We start from the raw sequence: 23,198 nt of genomic DNA on the forward strand, positions 1-23,198 counted from the left end.
CCTGAATGGGATACCATTCCATTGCAGGGCACACTGACATACATACACACACTTGGTCATACTGGGACAATTTAGACACACCAGTTCTAACATGCACATCTTTGGAATGTGGGAGGAAACCAGAGTACCTGGAAAACACCCATGCAGACATGGGGAGAACGTGTAAGCACCACAAGCACCACACGGACAGTTGCCACAACTGGGAGTGGATTTTTTTCATCAATATTATAATGAAATGATATTGAATGAAATAATATTATTCAAGGACCTACTGTATAGATATTTTATATATAACATTATTAAGGTGGAGAGTATGCATTATCACTCTCATTTCCTGTGGGCATTATCCTTTGTATCAGTTTTATGTTGTAAGCTTAAAAGGATACAATATCTATTTTTTTAATACTGGTGCTAAGTGACATTATCAGAAATACAGAACATTTGGAATGAGAACATGCATATACATACACAGCCACAAAATATGAGCTCAGTGTAGTCTAGGAAGGCTAGACAAACTCAAATATAATCCTTTCTATTCGCTATTGTAGACTGGGACCTTCAGATGTCATTTTTCTTGTTAAATCTTCACAGCAAAAGGGTCTGTTTTCTGCTGTCTTCCACTCCAGAATTCAGCAACAAGGGCTGTTATTTGGGGTAACCAGCTGAAATTCCCTTCTCTCACGCTGTCATCACTTCTCCCCTGCCCTCCCCTTCAGACCAAACAGGACAAGCTAAGGATGATGCAACTGTAAAAAGGCAATTATTGTTGCAATATGAACTATAATAGTATTACATATCTCTTTAAGGTGAAAGCATTTGTTTCTAATGTTCACAGTGATGTTTTAAACACTGATTTCTCTTGTGCCCAGTGGAAGTGAGAGAAATGGCAGAGAAAGCAGCTACTGGGCAGCTCACAGTTCCTCCTTGGCATCCTCAGAGTAGTTTGACTTTAGAGAGTGAGGCTGAAAATGAGCCTAATCCCCTGCTACAGCCCCCCATTAGGGGCTCTGAGAACATGGATTGGCAGCAAGTTGTAGAGTATCGCACGGAAGATGATGACCCAGGAGGAAATGGCAAGTTTGAGAAAACAGACAACAGTGACGGTGACAGTGGCCAATGTGGAAGACAGCCTGGGCCTCGAAGCTTCACCAGTAAGTTCATTTGGGAGAATCGGGGTAGCTGAGCTCTCTCAAGTTACCAGCTCTCAAAACGAAGTCACTTTCTGGCCGGGCGCGGTGGCTCACGCCTGTAATCCTAGCACTCTGGGAGGCCGAGGCGGGCGGACCGCTCAAGGTCAGGAGTTCGAGATCAGCCTGAGCAAGAGCGAGACCCCGTCTCTACTAAAAATAGAAAGAAATTATATGGACAACTAAAAATATATATATAGAAAAATTAGCCGGGCATAGTGGCGCATGCCTGTAGTCCCAGCTACTCGGGAGGCTGAGGCAGGAGGATCGCTTGAGCCCAGGAGTTTGAGGTTGCTGTGAGCTAGGCTGACGCCACGGCACTCACTCTAGCCTGGGCAACAGAGTGAGACTCTGTCTCAAAAAAAAAAAAAAAACAACGAAGTCACTTTCTGGCATATTTCCTTTGCTTGGTCCCCTCTCTTTTCTTACCTTTCTGGGAGCCTTGAATTCTAGGGGAAAGCAGGATACCGCTTATATTTCTCCCCGTATTTCCCACAGGCAAATCCAGAGATTGATGAGTTTTCTATTACTGAAACAGGCCCCTTTGTCCAAAGGAAATAAAATAACCTACATGCACTGACCCTGGCCCTAGGTCTAACATGGCAAGGAATTGAGCCTTTTTTACCTGGGAGTGGAGGTGGGCCATCACTGCCCATGTCTTTGCATTGTATTCTAAGCTGGAAATAAATCCACTGGCTCCCAGAGATTCCATGGCAGAGGAACCTAGAGACATTTACTGTCATCAGTTTATAGAGTTACAGGTTAAAACTGAAGGGTAGGCCGGGTGTGGTGGCTCACGCCTATAATCCTAGCACTCTGGGAGGCCAAGGCGGGAGGATCGCTTGAGCCCAGGAGTTTGAGGTTGCTGTCAGCTAGGCTGATGCCACCGCACTCACTCTAGCCCAGGCAACAGAGTGAGACTCTGTCTCAAAAAAAAAAAAAAAAAAAAAAATGAAGGCTACCTGGTGGTAATTTGCTTAATCAGGGTATGGGATATTATTTCGAGCTACTTATAAATCAAAGAAAAGTACATCTAAAATTGTCTTTTATCTTAGGCAGAAAATCTGTTGGCTTGCGGGGTTTTTGGTATTTAGAATCTGTTCCTTGTCAAGCATCACTTGTTTTTTTTTTTTTTTTTGAGACAGAATCTCACTCTGTTGCCCGGGTTAGAGTGCCATGGGGTCAGCCTAGCTCACAGCAATTTCAAACTCCTGGGCTCAAGCGATCCTCCTGCCTCAGCCTCCCAGGTAGCTGGGACTACAGCCATGCGCCACCATGCCCGGCTAATTTTTTATGTATATATTTTTAGTTGTCCAGCTAATTTCTTTCTATTTTTTTTAGTAGAGATGGAGGTCTCGCTATTGCTCTGGCTGGTCTCGAACTCCTGAGCTCTAAACGATCCTCCCGCCTTGGTCTCCCAGAGTGCTAGGATTATAGGCGTGAGCCACCATGCCCGGCCCTAGTATCACTCTTGAATGGGTGGGCAAAAAGATAGAGGATCCAAGGCTGCATTTGGAGGTCAGGCTAAACAGTTTCCACTGTCTGGACTGAAACTGACATATGGGACTTGGCCACGCTTGGCAGAATATGTATGCGTGTCTTCTCTCACACCACATTTTTGCCCCTTCCATGCTATCTATCACTCAATGACTTTGGCCCTGATTATGTTATAATCATTAGGTATCAGGCACCTGTGCCACAGAGAAAATGAGCAACCAGAGCATAGTGAAGCCTTTCAAGCAAGTTCTGATGGACCTGTGCCGATTGAGCAATCTTACAGTGTAAGTAATACGGCCTGAGAGCCAAGTTGAACCTAAGGATCTAATATAGTAGAACTGAGTTGTCATTATGTATTATGATACCAAAATAATATCTGTAGTAGTTCTTTCTGGTTGGAGCATGTGTCCTCATGTCATTGACATAAATAAAGTAGTCTTTCCTCCTTGCCTGGTACTGTTTTGAGTCAGTTCAACTCAACATCTTATGCATCTTGGAGTGTGGGGAGAACACACACAGGTGTCAGTTTCAGCTCTGGTCCTTGAGCTTCCCATCTAGTTGGGTAGAGGAGACTAAGCTCAGCAAGTGACTGAGGTCACATTGGGATAGGAAAAGAAAGGCTAGGGTTGTGATGAGAGTGCCTTCAGTAGAATATCCTCTAAGACCCAGATTCCACTCTCAGCTCAGTGGAAGGAATGTGTCTGTGCCTGATGACTGCGGCTCAGCAGGATCTGTTCATTTCCTCTCATTTGCACTGCGGTTACAGCCTTGCTTCAGGGGGTTAACACATTCTGGGCCATAGTCCAGCCAGAATAAAGAAACAAAATTTGTTTGTTGTCATTGACATGGGGCCACAATCATTTAAAGAATATAGATAGCAATTGAAAATGACCCAATATAAGAATACAATATGGATAAAATGCAAGGTCTTTTGACGTATAGTATTTTATCATAGCATACAAACTACTCACGAGATCAATTTGTTCTTTCTTTCACGTGAGAGCTAGAAGGATGTGCCACACTAAGCACACTGGCTGGGCTGGAGACGCAGTCTAGTCAGGGAAGTGGGGAAGGTATCGGGGAGGCCAGGCTTGTCTGAGAAACTTCAGTTTGATATGAGAGTTAAGGGGGAGCAGCTGGTAAGTGCACAGGGAGGGGAAGTGTGTGGCAAAAGCAGTGTCCAAGGATATAAGCCACAAAGCTCTGCAAAGAGATGACTGCAGGTGGAGAGAAGAGCCAGTTGTCTGGCCATGTGGTAATCAGTGCCTGACTGTAGCAAAATAAGCAGGAAAAAAAGGTTGGAGCACAGAAGCTGAAGAAATAAGTCTGTTACTTTTACATGATCTAATATTATTTTTTTATTGAGATTGCATTGCTATTTTTAAAATTATGCTCCTTTGCTTACCTTTAACAGTAGTATCCAAGGAACTCCCAAGTTCTGAGCAGCCTCAGCCTCTGTAGGAAGATGCCAACACACAGGCTATATCTGTGACCTTAAGGGATCAGGGTGTTTAAATTCAGTCCCCAGGTAGAGTTGTCCAGGGCCTTTCTTGTTACTTATTAATAGAATTTTAGATTAGAAAGGTCTCCGAATGCCCACCTGTTGTGCCGGTGAGGATGCTGAGATTCAGAGCTATCATTCTTTCACACTTGTCCAGGCAGTTCACAGCTGCTTCTCCCACCAGGAAGGAGGCAGAGGCACATGCTCAAATAGGCAAGGAGAGCCAGCTCAGAGTGTCGCACCGACTGCTCGGTAATTTTAGATAACCCTGTTATTAACTGTGCATTCAGCTATAAAGGGATTTGGTTACAATGAACAACAACTTAAAAGTGATTTCCTATATTATTAATAGGATCAGTCCATGCAATCAACTTGTTCACCCGAGTCTTCTGAGGACATAACAGATGAATTTTTAACTCCAGACCATGAATATTTTTACTCCACAGTTGCTCAAGAAAACTTAGCTCTAGAGGTAAAAATCACAGTTCAGGGTAAAGTATATTTTCAGCTTTCTCTGTTGCCGTATTTCTTTTAAGTTATTTTTATTGAGAAAGATAGCTTACATACAAAAGCATACAATGTTGATTTAGCAGTGTTTCTCTATGTGTTTTGAAAAATCATCTGAAAAATAAGATTTTTGAGGATGGAAGGTCATGTGCTGTTTCTCCCAAAATTGTGGTTCCTACATTTGCACAGCACTCTGTACTTTTTTTTTCCAAAACATTTTTATTCATACTACCTAATTCATATATTCTTATTGTGGGGAAGCAAAGAAGACTATTATTCCTCTCTCTGAAGAAGACGTGGTGATCTGCAGATGAAGGGAATTAACCCCTGCCTGCCAAGCTTTAGTGGTAGGAGAGCCAGGATTGAGATCAGGGTTCAGCAACAAATATGACACTGTCCAGCACACCAGGTTTTCTTGGGAATCTGCCTAGAGTATTTTCATTTGTAAAATGGTATTTGTTGGATTCTCTTATTTACTTATATATTTTCTACCCCATATCCCCATAACCTGTCACCATTTGGGGATCTTTTATGAATATGAAAGGCAGGGTAGAGGAAAGGAAGCTTGTACATGTCAATCGCAGCATTTGACTGTGTATCAAAAGTATAATGTCCACCTGTTTGTACTGCTCAGTTAGAACAATTTTCCGTTATTAACAATCCTTTAAATATTTACTGTGAGCAGACCAGGACATTAAGAAATCTTTAATAAAAAGATAAAAATATACACACATACATACATACATGATTACATATGTATATAAAGTATGATACACAAAAGTGTACAGATCTTAAGCGTATGGCTCATGAACTTTCACAAACTGAACATAAGAAATGAACCTAAGAAATGAAACATCACCAGTCCCCCAAAAGACCCCCTTGTGCTCCCTTCCAGTCACTTTCTCCCCACAAAAGGAGCCATTGTTTTCACTTCTCACCTCCTAGGGTAGTTTGGCAGACTGGACCATTGTTAAGCTCCCAAGAACCAAAACATCTTTGTTGGAAGATTGGGGTGAATAGGGGATGGTGCTGTAAAGAGGGGAAAAGTCACATAATTCCTCCTCGCAGTGGGAGGTGGGGGAGGACTTGCTGAGGGGGATATATAGTACAAATAAGTACTTGATGTCTGTGAAGCAAGTTTGTTCTTTTTCTATAAGAGATGCGGGACCTCATGAAGATTTTCAAGGTTTAAGAACATCAAGAAATTTTCTCAACCCTTTAGTGGTATGTCTGCCTCCAGTGAACCTCCTTTCTTTTTCATTCTTTTGTAGACCTCAAGTCCCATAGAACAGAACTTTGAAGGACTACAAGGTGCATTTGCGAAGCCTCAAGCCTCTGGTAATAAGCCCTTAGCACAGATTCCTTTGAGCATCACCTGCTTCACTTTCTGTTGGATCACAGATGTTTAGAGCTGGAAGGGTCCTTAGAGACAACCTCGTCCAGGCTTTTCATTTACAATTGAGAAAACCTAGGCTCAGTGATTTCCCCTCATTAGAATGAATCTTCACCAGCCTCCTGACATCCACACATTGGGTTATTTATACCTCGCCTAGAATTTTTATAGCTCACATAATTGTAGTAGTTTCTTCTTTTTTTTCCCCCTTTAGTCTCTCACTAGATTTCAGGCTCCTTGGTGGCACCTAGCAGGTGCACAGTTATCTTCGCTGAGCTGCCCTGGGGGATTTGCCCAAGCCACACAGCTAGTTATCAATACAACAAAAACTAGAACTAAGTTTTCATGTTTTTCTCCACCTCAGAAGACAGAGTCTCACCAACATTTTCCTTTGCTTGCTTAGCATCTTAGCAAAGAGTTAGTAACAGGCAATGGTGTGGATAAAACTCAACGTCCACCCTTTGGGAGGCCTTGGGTTCTATATAACTTAGCAAGCACTTTCTATTACATGAAAAGTTAACCTTGGGTCAGCAGCCAGGAGTGTGGCACAAAACAAGATGCAAATGAAGTGTTCTGTTACAGACATTTAAAAAAATTGTGTACTTTTGCTCTTTTAAGGTATGCACCCATCTATTTTAAAACAAGAGTTATCCACCTGCCAAGCTATGTAGCTGTCCATGGTCATGTCTCAACTCCCTAACCCCAGACAGGGTGGGATTATGAACTTCCTCCCACTGCACACAACAGCTTCCAACTCTAACCTGGTTGAGGCCCCTGCCAGAGCTGGGAGCATTTTAAGAAACTGTAAGCTTTTAGATGAATAGTTAATTTCTCAGGATAATATGTATTAAAAGTCCCGAGAGTCTCGGGCTGATCACTTCTTCCTGCCGAGCCTCTGCCTCTGATCACTTTCTGTGGGCCTGGCCTTTATGTAGCCAATTTACTTGTATTTGGAGGAGGGTTGAGTAGGATGGAGAAGTTGTAGGAAAGGTCAGAAAACCAGAGCCAGTTCAATAAAAACAACTGAAGTACATGAAAAATCCTCTGAGTTCTATTCTTTTCCCCTTTTTCAGCCCTTCTCTGCCCCTTTTCCACTTAGGGCTCTGATACATATCCGCTTCCAAGCCAGGGGACGTGAAGGGTACTGTGCAGTACATGTTGGGTTCCACGCTCCATTCTGCCACTGGTCTTTTCTGTGTAACCTTGAGCAAGTCACTTCTCCCCAGGGCCCCATTCTCCTCTTGCATAAAGTAAAAGAGGGGGTTAGACTCTAAAACCTCTAAGTTCCTCTCCAGCTCTCAATTGTGCTTGTTAGGAATTAGCTTATGCTTTCTGGGTGTTTACCAATTTAAAACAGGGTCACAGGAAGAGGAATACCAACATCTCTCCACTGGTGGGGTTTCAGAGCTCCTTGGTACCTGCTAAGGATGGCACTGCTCTGGTGGGCCTTCCTAGTGCCTACCAGATCACCTGGACCTAAAGAATGGGGTTTGTCGGGGAGTGATGAGCATTTAGAAACAGGGCAGGCTGCTTTGTCTGCCCACTCCTCTGTGAATAGAACAGGACAATGGTGGGAAGGAAAATGGATACCGGCCCTGTCTGCCTGGAGGTCTACAAAGCATCTTACTGAGAACTGGGGAGGAGTAACTTCAGACACTCAATGCTAAGGAGAACAGAATTAGCTCCTTAGTACTCAAGACCCCATTCTGGCCCTCACTCTTTAGGTGGTGTTTGATGGCCAAGAGGCACAGTGAGTGCTCTGGGAATGCCCAGCTAATGGTCTTTTCTGTTTTGAATCTTTAGTGAACAGTTTTTGGTTTCAACGCCCCCTGGTGTCTGTTGACAGGAACCGGGTCAGTTTGCCTTGTTGAAAAGACAAAATAACATTTGTCTCCAGAAATAACTGTGTGGTTATAACTGAAAGGCCAGTAAATGGCTTGATTGTATTCCGAGTGTCAGAATATAGTTCTCCCCTCTGAGCAAGGAAAATAAACTTTCAGAGCAAAAACCTCTTCTACAGCACTCAGTCCAAACCCAATTAGGGAAGCACTTTGTTTATCCCTAACAGAATCCCTATTTCTCATGCTGGACCAGACCAAGGGAAATTCCAGGGAATTAAAATAATAATCTGAGTTGGCAAAAATTCATTAAAAAATACATTTACTTTATTCTTTCAGGTGAGGAAAAGTTCCAAGTGACAAAAATTCTTGGAAAGAATGCTGAGATTTTGACCCGGTCTCACTTTCAACCTATACGAAGGTATGGACTATTATTACCTTATTCACAATTTCAGATTCATAGAAGGAATGTTAAATGGTGGTAATGCCCCAACATAAATATTGTTTATCTTCAGATGTATTAGCCACTGTCTTATAAAAATTAGCTTTGGGCAATTTAGCTTTGTTAGGACTTGTTCAGAATTTCAGTGGTGCTAAAACGGAGTCATTATCTGTACTCAGATCCCGACTCTGCCTTTCTATTCATGTGGCCTTGGTCAAGGTTCTCAGCCCCTCTATTCTATTTTCCCGTCTGTAAATAGGGTTAAGAATCCTTAGTGGGAATGTTCACACAGTAATTGAGAGTAATAATATAACTCCTGGGCATTTATCCCAGAGAAATGAAGACTTAGGTTCACACAAAACATATACATGTTTATAGCAAATTTATTCACAATAGCTCCAAACTGAAAACCCAGATAGTCTTCACCAAGTGGATTATTAAACAGGCTGTGGTACATCCATACTACTGAGTACTATGCAGCAATAAAAAGGGATGAACTAGTGATAAGTGCAACCAGCTGGCTAAATCTCCAGAGAATTATGCTGAGTAGAAAAAGCAATCCCCAAAACCTATTTACTGTATGATTCCCTTTATATAACATTTTTGAAATGACAAATTTTTTTTTTTTTTTTTTTTTTGAGACAGAGTCTCACTTTGTTGCCCAGGCTAGAGTGAGTGCCATGGCGTCAGCCTAGCTCACAGCAACCTCAAACTCCTGAGCTCAAGGGATCCTCCTGTCTCAGCCTCCCGAGTAGCTGGGACTACAGGCATGCGCCACCATGCCCGGCTAATTTTTTCTATATATATATTTAGCTGTCTATATAATTTCTTTCTATTTTTTTTTTAGTGGAGATGGGGTCTCGCTCTTGCTCAGGCTGGTCTCGAACTCCTGAGCTCAAACGATCCGCCCACCTCGGCCTCCCAGAGTGCTAGGATTACAGGCGTGAGCCACCGCGCCCGGCCTGAAATGACAAAATTATAAAAATAAAGACAGATGAGTGGTTGCCAGGGATTAAGGAAGGGGTGGGGGAGGGAGGGAAGTAGTCATGGCTATAAATAAGACACATGAGGGATCCTTGTGGTGGTAGAAACGTTCTGTGTCTTGACTGTATCAATGTCAATATTCTGGTTGTGATAATTGTTCTATAGATTTGCAAGATGTTACCATTGGGGGTAAAGTATGTTTCTTACAACTGCATGTGAATTACAATTTTCTTTTTTTTTTTGAGACAGAGTCTCACTTTGTTGCCCAGGCTAGAGTGAGTGCCATGGAGTCAGCCTAGCTCACAGCAACCTCAAACTCCTGGGCTCAAGCGATCCTCCTGCCTCAGCCTCCCGAGTAGCTGGGACTACAGGCATGCGCCACTATGCCTGGCTAATTCTTCTATATATATATTTTTAGTTGTCCATATAATTTCTTTCTATTTTTAGTAGAGACGGGGTCTCGCTCTTGCTCAGGCTGGTCTCGAACTCCTGACCTTGAGCGATCCACCCGCCTTGGCCTCCAGAGTGCTAGGATTATAGGCGTGAGCCACCGCGCCTGGCCTACAATTTTCTTTCTTTTTTTTTTTTTTTTTTGAGACAGAGTCTCACTTTGTTGCCCAGGCTAGAGTGAGTGCCATGGAGTCAGCCTAGCTCACAGCAACCTCAAACTCCTGGGCTCAAGCGATCCTCCTGCCTCAGCCTCCCGAGTAGCTGGGACTACAGGCATGCGCCACTATGCCCGGCTAATTTTTCTATATATATATTTTTAGTTGTCCATATAATTTCTTTCTATTTTTAGTAGAGACGGGGTCTCACTCTTGCTCAGGCTGGTCTCGAACTCCTGACCTTGAGCGATCCACCCGCCTCGGCCTCCCAGAGTGCTAGGATTACAGGCGTGAGCCACCGCGCCCGGCCTACAATTTTCTTAAAATAAAAGTTTAATTTAGAAAAAACTAATAATAGATGTAAAGTGCCTGGCACAATAACATTGAATTCATTTTCCCCTCACTGGGCCTCAATTTTCTTAATTATAGCTAGTATTTCTTAAGCATCTAGCATATGCCAGGCACTCTGTTTTGTAGTGTAATTTAATCCACTTAATGGGATAAAATCCACTTAACAACCCTGTGAGGTTCATACTGTTACCTCCATTTTGCCAGCAAGAAGAGCAAAGTTCAGAGAGTTTAAGTATTTTTTCTAAGGTCACTTAGCTACTCAGTCAGAACAGGCTAGATTATACTATATAGCAACCCCCAAATTTTAGTGGTTTAAAACAACAAAAGTTAATTTCTTGCTCATGCTCCATGTTTGTGGCTCATGGGTTGGCCAGGGGTTGTTCTGTGCTGTGTTATCTTGTATCTGAGACCCAGGCTGAAGGGGGCTCCATCTTTGTGCTTCCTTGATTGCTGAGGCAGGAAAAATGGAACATAGTGAATTGTGCACTGTTAAATTTTCCGCCCACAAGTGGCTCATCACTTTCACTCATATTTCATTGGTTACAACAAGTCCTGTGGCCATTTGGGTAAATTGAGAGGGCCAAAAGTGCTGTTCTACTATGTGTTTGGCAAGAGAAACAGACATTTTGATGAACAGAATTAATAAAGTCACAACTCAACTCCGATCCATGCTCTTTCCTTTATACCATCGGTCTCACAAGGTTTTGCAAGGATTAAAAATATGAAAACATATGGAAGGATTTAGCATGGCATCTGACTTATAGTGTTCAGTGAGTATTGAAATTGAATATTAAATATTGGTTAAAGTAGAAATGGGTCGAGTTTGTCTTCGGTATTCTCTTCTGGCCATTTTTCTGGTACAAGTCTCTCTTCGCCTCTGCTGCTACTCTACACCAGGAAGCTGTCTTCCAGTTGCTAAGGCCCCCTGGCTGTGCACCCGGCTCCAGCATCTACTTCCCAGCAAAGTTTTTGTGCTCCGTTGATTTTCTCAGGAACTTGCTCACTGTCATATAGAGTCAGTGACTGACTTCAGGGCTGGGCTGACCCTTGAGAGTATTTAGTCAATCTCTAGAGAGGAAATTGAGGCCCAGACATGCTAGAGAACTTGCGGCTAGTTAGTAGCAGAGCCAGAACCAGAACCCACACTTTCTACTTCTCAGTTTACTGCCCTTTCTGCTGTTTCTCACACTGGGCTGATAAACTGGCCCCTTGTACCAAGCTAGTGCACTTTTTTGACAGAGGGGATTCATACAACTTTCTTACTTTCTCTCTCACAGTACTGCAGGTGAACAAGAAGAGACATTAAAGGAGTCACCAAAGGAACGGAAAGAGAAAGACATGTATGGCCACCAAAGAGAGTTGCCTAAGGATGATTGTGTCAAGTCTTGGTTTTAAGAGAATAATATTTCCTTGTTTATAAGAATCTATATTCTTTCCATTTTTTGTGTATAGACTTAACGTGAGCATGTTTTTCCTTTCACCAAAAAGCTGTTATCAAATTCATGATGTGATTTTATAATTAATAGCATCTTACAATCAAGGAAATACAGTGACAATGATAATGTAAGTTTATACTTCAGGTAGATTTAATCTGTTTTCCACATAGATATCCTTTTATCTGTGATAATATTTATTTTTAGCTGCTGAGGTATGTTTAAAGTTATAATCTCTTTTTAAGATATTCTCTAATATGGTCTTTAAGATACGTAAGATATTCTGGCCTATTGCCAAATAAAGATTTTAAAGATTTTGTCAAGAGTATACTTAAAAAGTACCTCTAAGGAATATATTTTTTGATTTTTCTAACCATCTTCTCACAATAACTGTGTGCTCTTATCTTTAGATCATTGACAGATATTCAAGACCTGTCTAGTATTTCCTGTGAACAAGACAGCTCTTTTAAGGAAGCCTCATGCAAAACACCCAAAATAAGCCATGCTCCTACTAGTGTCAGCACTCCGCTCAGCCCAGGTAATCACTCACAGGGAGGAGAAGCATTTGGGGGGAGGAACTTACAACCCCTGCACATTGACTCTGAGAAGTCAGGCCGTGGGATCAGATCTGGTGGTTGTTTTCTCATAGTGCTGAGGTATTTCCTTTTGGCCAAAACTGCAGGGGATAATCCCTTGGGAGGCCAGGTAGGGTTGGTGGTGGTGGTTATTGGGCAGTTTTTAGGAGGTTTTGGTTAGGACTGCAGTGACGGAGACATGCAAATGCAAAATCTACTCTGTACTCTAAGCATTGCAGAATTTAGTGCAAAACCATTGGATTCTCTAGAGTTTGCAACATAAAACAGTACCCTGTGCTTAAACATATGTAGTTCTTGAGTCCTGCAACCATATACCACCAGCATCAAATATCCTCTTTCTAGTGTCATTTCCATTATATTTGTGATTTAAAATATCTCCCTTTATTTTTATGGCCAAGTTTTATGCCTTGAAGAGCTGTGTTTCAGATTAATGATTATTTAAGTTATTAACTATTTGGAAAATCCCTGGTATAAGTATAGAGTTTTGTGGGCTTGGGGTGGTTTTTTGTTTTTATGATGTAAAGGATTCAAATACTGACTGCTGCCTTTTTTACAACAGGGTCAATTTCTTCAGCTGCCAGTCACTATAAAGACTGCCTTGAAAGTATCACATTTCAGGTTAAAACAGGGTCTACCTCTTGCAGGGACAGTCAAGAATCTATTCAAACTTTGTCTGATAAATTTACAGCTGTCCAAGAGAAAGCAAAGAGCCTGGATTCTCTCCTTACTTCCTCTGAAACTCCCCCTTCAAGACTGACTGATCTCGTAAGTATATCAATTCTGTATTACACACTCATGGAGTCAGGCCAAAGGGCTTCAGTAAGTGCCACGATTTCTCCAGATCCATTAAGAAAGCAAGAAATAAGCTGGATCCTCTCCAGGTTTCCCTGGGGCTCCTTTCCTGAGTCTGCATTATAGGAGGCTTAAGTTTTGCTTCCTCCTTGAAGCCTCCCCTGGTTACTTCCCTGAGAATTTTGATTGATCTCCACTTTCTCTGAACTTCTGAACTAATAGCCGGCAGGGAAAACACTTTATTGTATACTACCTTCTTCTCCTTCTCCCTCTCTACCTCTTCCTCTTGTTTTTTCTTCTTTTTCTGTCTCTTGCTCCCTCATATTTCATATATGTAGTCTCTTCAAGAATACTACAAGTTTCTTACATTGTACTGCTCATTAAAAACCTGTTGGCTGATTCTTTGGGCAGACTGATTGCTTGCTTTGGCCCTCAATGGAAAATTGATTGTCAACTTCTTTGGGAATTTGACTCACAAAAGGTCTCACTCTGAAGTAGGGAAATGACAAGGAATTTTATGCATTCATTCAACAAACTGTTAATTGAAGCAGGTTTTAAGTACCAGGCACCATGTCAGGCTCTCTTCCAGGCATGCAAGTGTGATTAAGAAAGTTTAGCCAGGCGTGGTGGCATATGCCTGTAGTCCCAGCTACTAGGGAGGCTGAGGCAGGAGGATCACTTGAGCCCAGGAGTTCAAGGCTGCAGTGAGAAAGGCAGGCCTGATGTAACACAGAGGTAAGTGCTGAGTGCTGAGGCAGCAGAGAGGGATAACAATGCTTTCCAGAGGAAGTGACATGAATGAGTTGACTTAACAAAGCAAGTGGAAATGACTGAGTTTTGCATGTGCTTTTTTAACTCAACGCAGGTGTCAGTTACCACGTTTATCTCTTACTTATAGAAAAGATTGTCTGCATTTACTGGTGCTGATTCCTCCAGCATTTCTAAGGCGCCTGACATATCACCCCAAACCACCCAGAGAAGGAGCCTGCCTAAAGGTACCATGTGTTTAATATCAAAAGCGAAGTTTATAACAGCCAATTTAAGGGAGACTTAAATTGATGCCCAACAATCTTTGATGCTACATTGGGTTCAAACAAAAATGCTATTTTCCCCCAACTAAAAGTAAAACACACTCATTGTAGAAAACTTGTAGAATAAAGAAAAACTTAAAAAAAGAAAACCACCACAATTTTTTTTTTACCTCATATACTATTTTGCTGCATATGTTTTTTGATTTTTATAAATACACAAAAATATTTTTAGCATAGTTGAGATCATATTGGATATCAATTCTGGACTACTTTTTCATTCCCCCTTGATAGATTTTTGAGAATTTTCCCTTGTCATGAAAAATTATTCATAAATATATGTAATAGCTATATCATAGTCTATTCTACATATGTTGCTTAACCATTCCCTTATGTTGAAGATTTATATCATTTTCCAGTTTTTGTTCTTTGTACATAAGTCTTTATCTGCACCTCTGATCCTTTCCTTAGGATAGATTCCTAGAAACAGTTTCCAAATCAAAGGGTCTGAGCATGTTATCAGCTCTTGAAGCATAATGCCTTTGTTTCATTAATTTAATGTCTTGTCTTTGGTACAGCTCTTAGAATTTTCCTCAGGTGGATAGGGATTTTTGTGAATTATATTGACGCGTTTTGGTTAATGTTATAATTGAGCACTTGGGGCAAGACCCAAAGTGTGGTTGCTCATGTATCCCCTGGCCTGATAATCTATACAGAAAGGCCTCCTACTTTGTGTTTTTGTTCATTTTGGCTGGTCCAGAACCTCTGTATTCCTCTAGCAGCCCTGGTCCAGTTTGAGCCCCAGCCTGTTAGTAAGAGTGTGTACCTTACCTACTCTAAATATCCTTAAGAAGGGAGGAGCACATTTCGAGCAGGACTGGGTAAGGGCTGAGGTAGGAAAGGGTTTGGGGTAAAAGAGGGGTAAAGGCCATTCACATGCTAGGAGGTCACTCCTAGGACTGTTATGTAAGAGGCTTCCTTCCTCCTCGATTTGTTTCATTTTTGGGAAACCCTCAGTCAAGTCTGTGTGGGAGCCTGGAAAAATCCAGTTCAAGTCCAGGAAGGTGCTAAGTCATTTTCCCCTTTATCTTTCCTAAGAACTAGCAGAAGCCATCTCACAGCATCGCACTGATGAGCTACCACCACCATCTCAGGAGCTACTTGACGAAATTGGTAAGGGATGTTCAATACAAAATCTCCTCCTTGTCCCTGTCAGTTAAGCCACTGACCACAATATGGTTTCTTTGTCTCAAGTATGAGCACTAGTGAAAAAGGCCGTATGAAGGTATAGTTGAATGTACAAAATTTAGGAAGGGGCAGTTTTCCAGTAAAATGGGCCACAGCCTCACTGGGATAATTGGCGTGTGTCTGCTGGTCATTTTGTTACTTAAAGGGTTTATGGTGATGATTCTAAGGGGGAAATGACAACATTTAATTGGTTTATTATGATGAACTTCTTTTATTAGAGGAATTCTTATCTCCTTTTGAAACCAAACCAGTCATTCCATGGAGGCCTGAGGTCCGGCTGCTCAGGCCAAGACACCTGTACTTTCAGTTTTGCCATTAGCAGGAGGTATTAAAAGTATTGGAATTGTGAATAATTCCCTTTCCTAAGAGCAGGGAAGCCAGGGGCACAAAACATAATGAGACCAGAATTTTCAGGCAGAAACTGAGCAGTACTAACAATTTCATTTGTAGCTGATTTGGTGGCCCTGCCCAGCTGAGCTTATGCTGAAAGTAAATGGTACATAGTTGTAGAGAGTTATTATATATATGGTCTGCTTCCCCTGGAAAGACTTCACTGTTCCCTTCTTGGCAGCCTGGCCAGCTTAGCCCCCTGCCCTCAGAGGATGCATCTCATCAGACTTCGGACAGTCCAATTCTTGTTAGGGAGCCCAAAGAGAATTCCCTGAGGGGCACCACCTGGTTTTCAGGGTCTCTGAGGTTTTGTGTCTCATAAAGAAGTAATTGAGGGCTTACTGGTCTACTCAACAGACAGCTACCCTCTAGGCTCCCATCATAACCCTTGGCCCCTGACAAGCTTAGGTAGAGCCAGTCAGGTTGCCAGAACCTTCCTTGGTTTCTTTCTTTTTCCATAGCCATAGGCCTTTTCTTGCTTCACTGCACCCCTCCCCCAGTGCCACAGGGTTGTCCAGGTCACAGAGGTGTTGAGTCAGGATCTTAGAGCCCACACCCCCACCCCTGCTTTCCGCCTCTGAGACTCTCTAGGCAGTCCTTGCAAATTCCTCTTCTCCAGTTGCTGTTCTTAAAATAATAGAACTGTTGACAGTGGGGGTTACTTCACACACATCCAACTTAGGTAGGTAGTTTCTCAGTATCCTTGTTCCTTGGTCATGGTTTAAGGCAGTACTTACAGGCTCCTTTGCAGTTTGACCACAGCCGATACTTCTCCTCTGCTGTCCTCTCTCTATAGTCACCATGTGAGCCCTCCGGCCACCTCCCCCATGTCAGCAGCTGTGTTACCAGGCTTCCTCCTGGGCTCTGGCCTCCTGGCGCTGCTGTACCCCAGTGCAGTCTGCAGAAGCCTTCCCTTATTTCACTTATGGGAATTATCTGGGCCAGGTTTCTAGGTGATGCCTGCACTTTGAGATGGGTCAGTAATTTTCCAGAAAGACGCAGGGCAGAGGACACTTGAGTAATTTCTCCTGATAATGGGCCTGCCCACCTGATTACTGTATATCATCACTCTATTGTTGTTTCTCCTAGAGAGACCTTTGGGGAGTGACCTGAAACTGTTACCTGTTCTGTTGGAGGGCCTACATCCAAGGCTCTAGGTTCCTGACAGGGATTTAAAGGGGAGAGTCCTTTAGAACCCTAAGATATAGGTGATCATTTAAAATCAGCAAGGAACTACTTTTAACAAGGATAAAAATGGATTTTTAAAATTTCAAATTAAATGCTCTTATGGGGCCCCTTGACACCCAGGAGCTGCCAGGTAGGGCTGCTTCCTGCACTGCAGAAACGAAGCAGACCTGTGCCTACACAAACGGGCCCATGCCAGCCAGCTCAGGGTAGTTTGTCTGTGCTGCCTCCCAGCTGTCCCTCTGCTTTGTGGAGCACTTTGAGGAGACTAAACAAATGCAGAGTAGCATACTGAGTTTAGCAGATGCTTGTCTTGGCCCAGTGAGTATTTCTGTAGGAACTGGAAATGATGGATATTCTTTGTCTTCTATCTTTCCATAGACCAAGTAAAAAATGTGAAACAAGCTGGGAGTTGTGCCTCATGCCTGTAATCCTGCACTTTGGGAGGCCAAGATGGGAGGATTGCTTGAGGCCAGGAGTTCAAGACCAGTCTGGCCAACATAGAAAGACCCCATCTCTTAAAAAAAAAAAAAAAAAAAAAAATTAGGGCATGGTGATGGGCTTCTGTAGTCCCAGCTACTTGAGAAGCTGAGGCAGAAGGATCACTTGAGCCCAGGAGTTCAATGCTGCAGTGAGCTATGATCATGCCACTGCATTCCAGCAGCCTGGGCGACATAACGATGCCCTGTCTCTTAAAAAAGAAAGAAAGAAAGAATCATAGGTCATTAGAGATGAGAGAACATTTGGATTGTTCTGATGTTGTTAGAAACTTCTTGAGAAAGTATAAAATATAGATTAAGAGCAGAAAGTTTAGAGCTAGACTGCCTAGATTCAAATCCCAATTCTGCCACTTACTGTGTGACTCTAGGTAAGTTACTTAACCTTATTTTTCTCATCTGTTAAACAGGCTAACAATAATGCAGTCAATTTCACAGGGTTGTTGTGAAGATTAATTGTGAACATTAATCCTGCATTAATGTACGTCAATGCTTAGAAACAGGACCTGCCACAAAGAGCTCTCGAAGTATTATGTATGATCATTTTTATTTCTATTTTGAGTGTTGTATGGGATTTTGCCATACCTGAAAAATTGCTTTCAAACTTGGAATACCCTAAAGCAGTAGTTCTCAAACTTTATCAGGCATCAGAATCACCTGCAGGGCTTGTTAAAACACAGATTGCTGGATCCCCAAAGTTTCTGATTTGAGGCCTGAGAATTTGTATTCCTAACAAGGTTCCCAGATTATGTTAATGCTGCTGGTTTGAGGACCACCTTTTGAGAAACACTGCCCTAGAGAATGGTGGGATATGCAAAAGAGGATCTAAGTTACCTTCTGCTTTTGTGTTGTGGCAGAGCACTTGAAGCAGCAGCAGGCCTCGTCCACAGTGTTGCATGAGAACACGGCAGGTGATCCAGGCATCACTGCAAACGGTAAGCGAACTACACAGATCTTTTTCCTCAGGTTCTTGCTATAACACTGTCCTTGACAGTACAGCAGTACATATGGGCAAGTGTGACCTTGAGGTCAGGCACAACTCCACCTCAGTTCTGACTCCACCAGTTACTTTGTTTTTGTTGTTTTTGTTAGAGACAGGGTCTCACTCTGTAAAGCAGGCTGGAGTGCAGTGGTGAAATGATAGCTCACCACAACCTCAAACTCCTGCCTCAGCCTGCCGAGTAGCCGGGACTACAGGCACATGCCACCACGCCTGTCTGTTTTTTTTTATTTTTTGTAGTGCTGGGGTCTCACTAGGTTGTTCAGGCTGGTCTCAAACTCCTGGCCTCAAGTGATCCTTCCACCTTGGCCTCCCCAAGTGTGGGGATTACAGGCGTGAGCCACCACGCCTGGCTACTTTTGTGGGGCAAACTGTTTTAATGTCTCCAAGTCTCAGTTGTCCTCATCTGTAATATGGGGATAATAACTCCTGTTTCATGATGCACATAATACCTTCGTGTAGAGTGGCTGGTACACTGTAAAATACCTAGCAAATGTTAGTCCCTTTCCTTTATAGGACTGCTGGCAGGATGAAATGCGACAGCATATGTGAAATTCTTGTCATACATTAAAGGGTACAAATTCCTTCCCTGGGGCTCCAACCTAGAAACATCTAATAAGTGAGAACTGCGTGGTCCCCCAAAGTAAGTTTGTGTAGTTTGTTTTCAGGGTCACTTGCTTCCTCTTTTATGTGCCCTTTCTTTCCTTTGCTTCCTCTGTCTCTCTCCAGCCTTGGCACAGGCATGGTTTCCTGTGGCTTCACCTGGCACCAAAGAGGTCCCAAGACCCCAGAAGCAGCTGCTGTGAATAAGGCACCCGCAGACTGCCACCTGGCCCCCTGCTCTTGTGGGAAGAGGGGAGCTAGTGCGTTGCATACTTCAGGGACCACCGATTAGCCTTAATTTTTGCACTCCATTTTAAGGCAGGCTTTCTCAATTTTTTTCTTGTTCTAATAAAGTTAATTCTTTCAACTGTTTTTAGATAAAAGGCACTTAGAAGAACAAGAAACTGATGGTAATAAAGAAGATAGTAGTATACTTTGGACCAAAGAAACTCAGGATCTAGGAGAGGACACAGAGAGGTAACAGAAAAAGCTGGACTTTTGAAAGGATTTTTAAAATTGTGTTTGTTTGTATTAGTTTTTTTTCTAATATTGACAAATAAGAAGGGAAAACATGTTCTTCTTTCATGCTATCCTAATAACCCCTATTCCTAAAAGGTTTTTTTTGCTTTTTTAAAATTTTCAATTGTGATAAAACATATATAGCATAAAATTTGCCATCTCAACCATTTTTAAATGTATAGTTCAGTAGTGTTAATAATTATATTCATACTGTTGTACAACTAATGTCCAGAATTTTTTATGTTGTATAACTGAAATTCTATACCTGTTGAAAAACTCCCCGTTTTCCTTTCTCCCCAACCCCTGACAACCACTATTTTGCTTTCTGTTTCTATGAGTTTGACTATTATTTTTTGTTTGTTTGTTTTTGGAGACAGAGTCTCACTCTGTTGCCCAGGCTAGTGTGCTGTGGCGTCAGCCTAGCTCACAGCAACCTCAAACTCCTGGGCTGAAGCAATCCTCCTGCCTCAGCCTTGTAAGTAGCTGGTACTAAGGGTGTCCACCACCACTCCCAGCTAATTTTAAAACTTTTCATAGAGATGGGGTCTTGCTGTGTTTCCCAACCTGGTCTTGAACTCCTGGGCTGAAGCAATCCTCCTGCCTCAGCCTCCCGAGTAGCTGGGACTACAGGCACACGCCACTGAACCCGGCTAATTTTTTTCTATTTTTTAGTAGAGATGAGTTCTCGCTCTTGCTCAGGCTGGTCTCCAACTCCTGACCTCAAGCGATCCTCTCGCCTCGGTCTCCCGGAGTGCTAGGATTACAGGTGTGAGCCACCGTGCCTAGCCTGCCCATTTGTTTAAATAGGGTTATTTGTTGTTGATTTTTTTTCTTTTAGTTGTTTTGGGTTTTTTTTTATTTGTTTGTTTTTTACTTCATTTTGTTAGGCAAACACAGGTTTCAGTTTTCTTTCAAAACATTTTAATTAAAAGCCTTGGAAGAGAATTTTTAGATCTTCTAGCCAGTAATAGAAAATGGGGGCAATTGCCCAGACAGTTCAGTCTAAAAGCACAAGGTTGCCTCAAGAAACATGATTCTGTTCCTGATTTGGATCTCTCCTTTTGCCTGTGTTGTAAGGTAAACCACTTCTGCTCACCTTTGCCTCTTGCCTTCTCCTGCCTTGTCTTAAACTGTTGTCATTCAGGGACAGGACTAGAGTGAGGTGAGTGAGACACACTCCTTGGGCACAGAATTGAAGGGAGCACAAAAAAAACTCAGTAGTCAAGATAAGTAATATTTTAATGCAATTTTTGTTGTTGTTGTTGAGATAGGGTCTCACTTTGTGGCCCAGGCTGGAGTGTAGTGGTGTGATCATAGCTCACCACAGCCTCAAACTCCTGAGCTCAAGCGATCCTCCCACCTCAGCTATCCCCACACCCCCAGTAGCTGGGATTACAGGCATAAGTCACTGCATCAGCCCTTTTATTGCAATATGTTAAAAAATCAAATTTGATGCAAAAATATCCATAATGACAAAATGTCTAAATTTTGAAGAAAAATAGGATCTGAGTTTGCACCTGTCCCACTCACTTCATCTTAATTCTGGCCCTGTGGATCCTTGGGGAAGCCATGCAGAATGCTTTCAGCTGTGAATGATAGAAAACCCCACTGCTGTGCTTAAATGAGTTTGTCTCGCTTAACGAGGTCCACAGGTGGAAGGGCATGGCTGTTGTAGTAGTTGAGTGACGCCACCAGGGACTTAGGCTTTTTTGATCTTCCTGCTCTGTTGTCCATGACATGTCGGCCTTTCTTTACAGCTTGTCCTCTCCTGGCTGCCGTCCACACACCAGGCAGAGATAGGGGGTGGGCAAAGGAATATTTTATCTGACTCTGCCCCTTTTTACCTGGAAAGCAAAAACTTTCCCAGAAACCCTTCCCTGCAGGTGCCCACTTTATATCTCATTGTATCTCATTATATCTCAAGATGGGTACAAGGGAGACTGGAAACTAAGTTTTTAGCTTTCCAGCTGCTATAGAAGAGGAAAGCAACGGAGAATGTTATGAATAACTTTTGGGTAGTAAATCTAGTATCTGTCACATTCTTCAAGGACTAAATTATTCTTTATTTAAGGATAGAAAAGCAAGAGACCTAGAAGGAAGGGTCTGGGAAGTAGAGGAGACTGGAGCACTATGACCTGGGAGGAAAGTGGGGAGAGGCTTTTTGGGGAGACAGAGAAAACAAAAGAGGCAACTGTGGGGAAGAAAAATATTTTTTCAAAGGAAGTTTTAGAAACCTTTTGTCTATGATGTGTGATGTAATGTCATTCCTTCCATCTCTCCAAAACACCTTCAGTAACAAATCTATGCCATTATTCAAGGCAAAAGAGAGTTGCCCGGGAAGGCCACGTTACCTTTGGTTATATAAATATTAACTTCTTTGTACATGATCAGAAGTTAGCTACTGTTATTGTCATCTTTTCCTTTTCTAAAAGTGCTGGCAGTGCTAGCCACAGATAGATGCTCCACAGGCACTCATCTCAGTGCTATGAATGACCAGTCTAGGCACAAGCCGGAGTGGAAGATATTTTTTCAGATGGGTGAGGCTTTTCAAGCCTTCTTAAAACACTCTACTCTGCATCTTCTAGCCTCAGAGGTAGTTCTTAGTCAGAAGAACATGTAGGAAAGTGTATATAGTTCTAGCCTCAGGTAGAGACTGACTTAGTGACCTAGAATTGAGACAGAGTCTAACATCGGACTTTGGGAGGAAGTGATCTCATGAGTGCTGAGCCTTTTTATCAAGAAACTAAAGGACTATTTTGGTGCACATTTAAATCATATCTAAGCGACCTAGACACAATCTCACCAAGCTCTCGTTTTCCTATATGTATGTGAAAGCACAGTTCCCTTCCCACTCTAAAGTGTTATGTGTACTCATCCAGGGAGAAGGGAAATGACTGTTGTCTCCATTCTCTTCACTTGTCCTTGGACAGAGCTCACTCTTCTCTGGATGAGGACCTGGAAAGATGGCTGCAGCCACCTGAGGAGAGTGTGGAGCTACAGGACCTCCCCAAGGGCTCTACAAGGTTATTGTTCCCCATTAGGGGATCATTTTTTTCTTTTTCAGGAAGTGGGGCTAGGTTTTAGATTTCTTGGGGAGTGACTGTCTAGTGATGGCATTACACTGCTGTAGATAAGCCAGCCCCTGACTCCATCTGTCTGCACTCCCAGGCTTTTCCTTCTTCCTCCAACCACCCACAGTGCTGAAGATACTGATTAGCAGATTGATATCAATATAGAGAGAAGCCTCTAAGATTGCTGTATCTTGGCCCTGCTACCTTCAACATGTTCATTTTAGTCGTTTGAATTAAATCAGAAAAGGCATGCTTATCAAATTTTTAGATAACACAAATCTAGGAATGAATGCTAATATGATGGGTGATAGACTGAGGATTCAAAATGATCCTGACAGGTAGAAATGTTAGATTCTCTAAAAGATGAAGGTAAAAGATCCAAAAGTTTTAGATCCAAAATTATAGAATGTGGGAGACCTGGCCTAATTGGAGGATTTTCTTTTTTTTTTTTTTTTTTTTTTTGAGTAAGACTCTGTGTCTTACTCTGTCACCTGGGCTAGAGTGCCATGGTGTCAGCCTAGCTCACAGCAA

The 23,198-nt window shown here is 42.5% G+C and overlaps 1 protein-coding gene across 3 annotated transcripts in view; it reads left to right on the forward strand.

The window, feature by feature from the left end:
• The window catches only part of TEX14 (testis expressed 14, intercellular bridge forming factor), a 79,064-nt gene that overhangs the window by 52,233 nt on the left and 3,633 nt on the right, over positions 1–23,198 (forward strand). For 2 of the 3 annotated variants that reach the window (XM_069481119.1, XM_069481118.1), the window contains exons 17-29: positions 870–1,151; positions 2,868–2,968; positions 4,538–4,657; positions 5,964–6,030; positions 8,263–8,344; positions 11,583–11,645; positions 12,149–12,276; positions 12,894–13,099; positions 14,025–14,121; positions 15,259–15,327; positions 18,332–18,409; positions 19,455–19,554; positions 22,527–22,619. In XM_069481119.1, the coding sequence (XP_069337220.1) occupies positions 870–1,151; positions 2,868–2,968; positions 4,538–4,657; positions 5,964–6,030; positions 8,263–8,344; positions 11,583–11,645; positions 12,149–12,276; positions 12,894–13,099; positions 14,025–14,121; positions 15,259–15,327; positions 18,332–18,409; positions 19,455–19,554; positions 22,527–22,619 (1,486 nt within the window). The remainder of the gene's footprint in view (positions 1–869; positions 1,152–2,867; positions 2,969–4,537; positions 4,658–5,963; positions 6,031–8,262; positions 8,345–11,582; positions 11,646–12,148; positions 12,277–12,893; positions 13,100–14,024; positions 14,122–15,258; positions 15,328–18,331; positions 18,410–19,454; positions 19,555–22,526; positions 22,620–23,198) is intronic. The other variant, XM_069481120.1, reaches the window with a different exon arrangement.

This window comes from Eulemur rufifrons, chromosome 9 (assembly GCF_041146395.1).
Source record: "Eulemur rufifrons isolate Redbay chromosome 9, OSU_ERuf_1, whole genome shotgun sequence".
Lineage (NCBI taxonomy): Eukaryota > Metazoa > Chordata > Mammalia > Primates > Lemuridae > Eulemur > Eulemur rufifrons.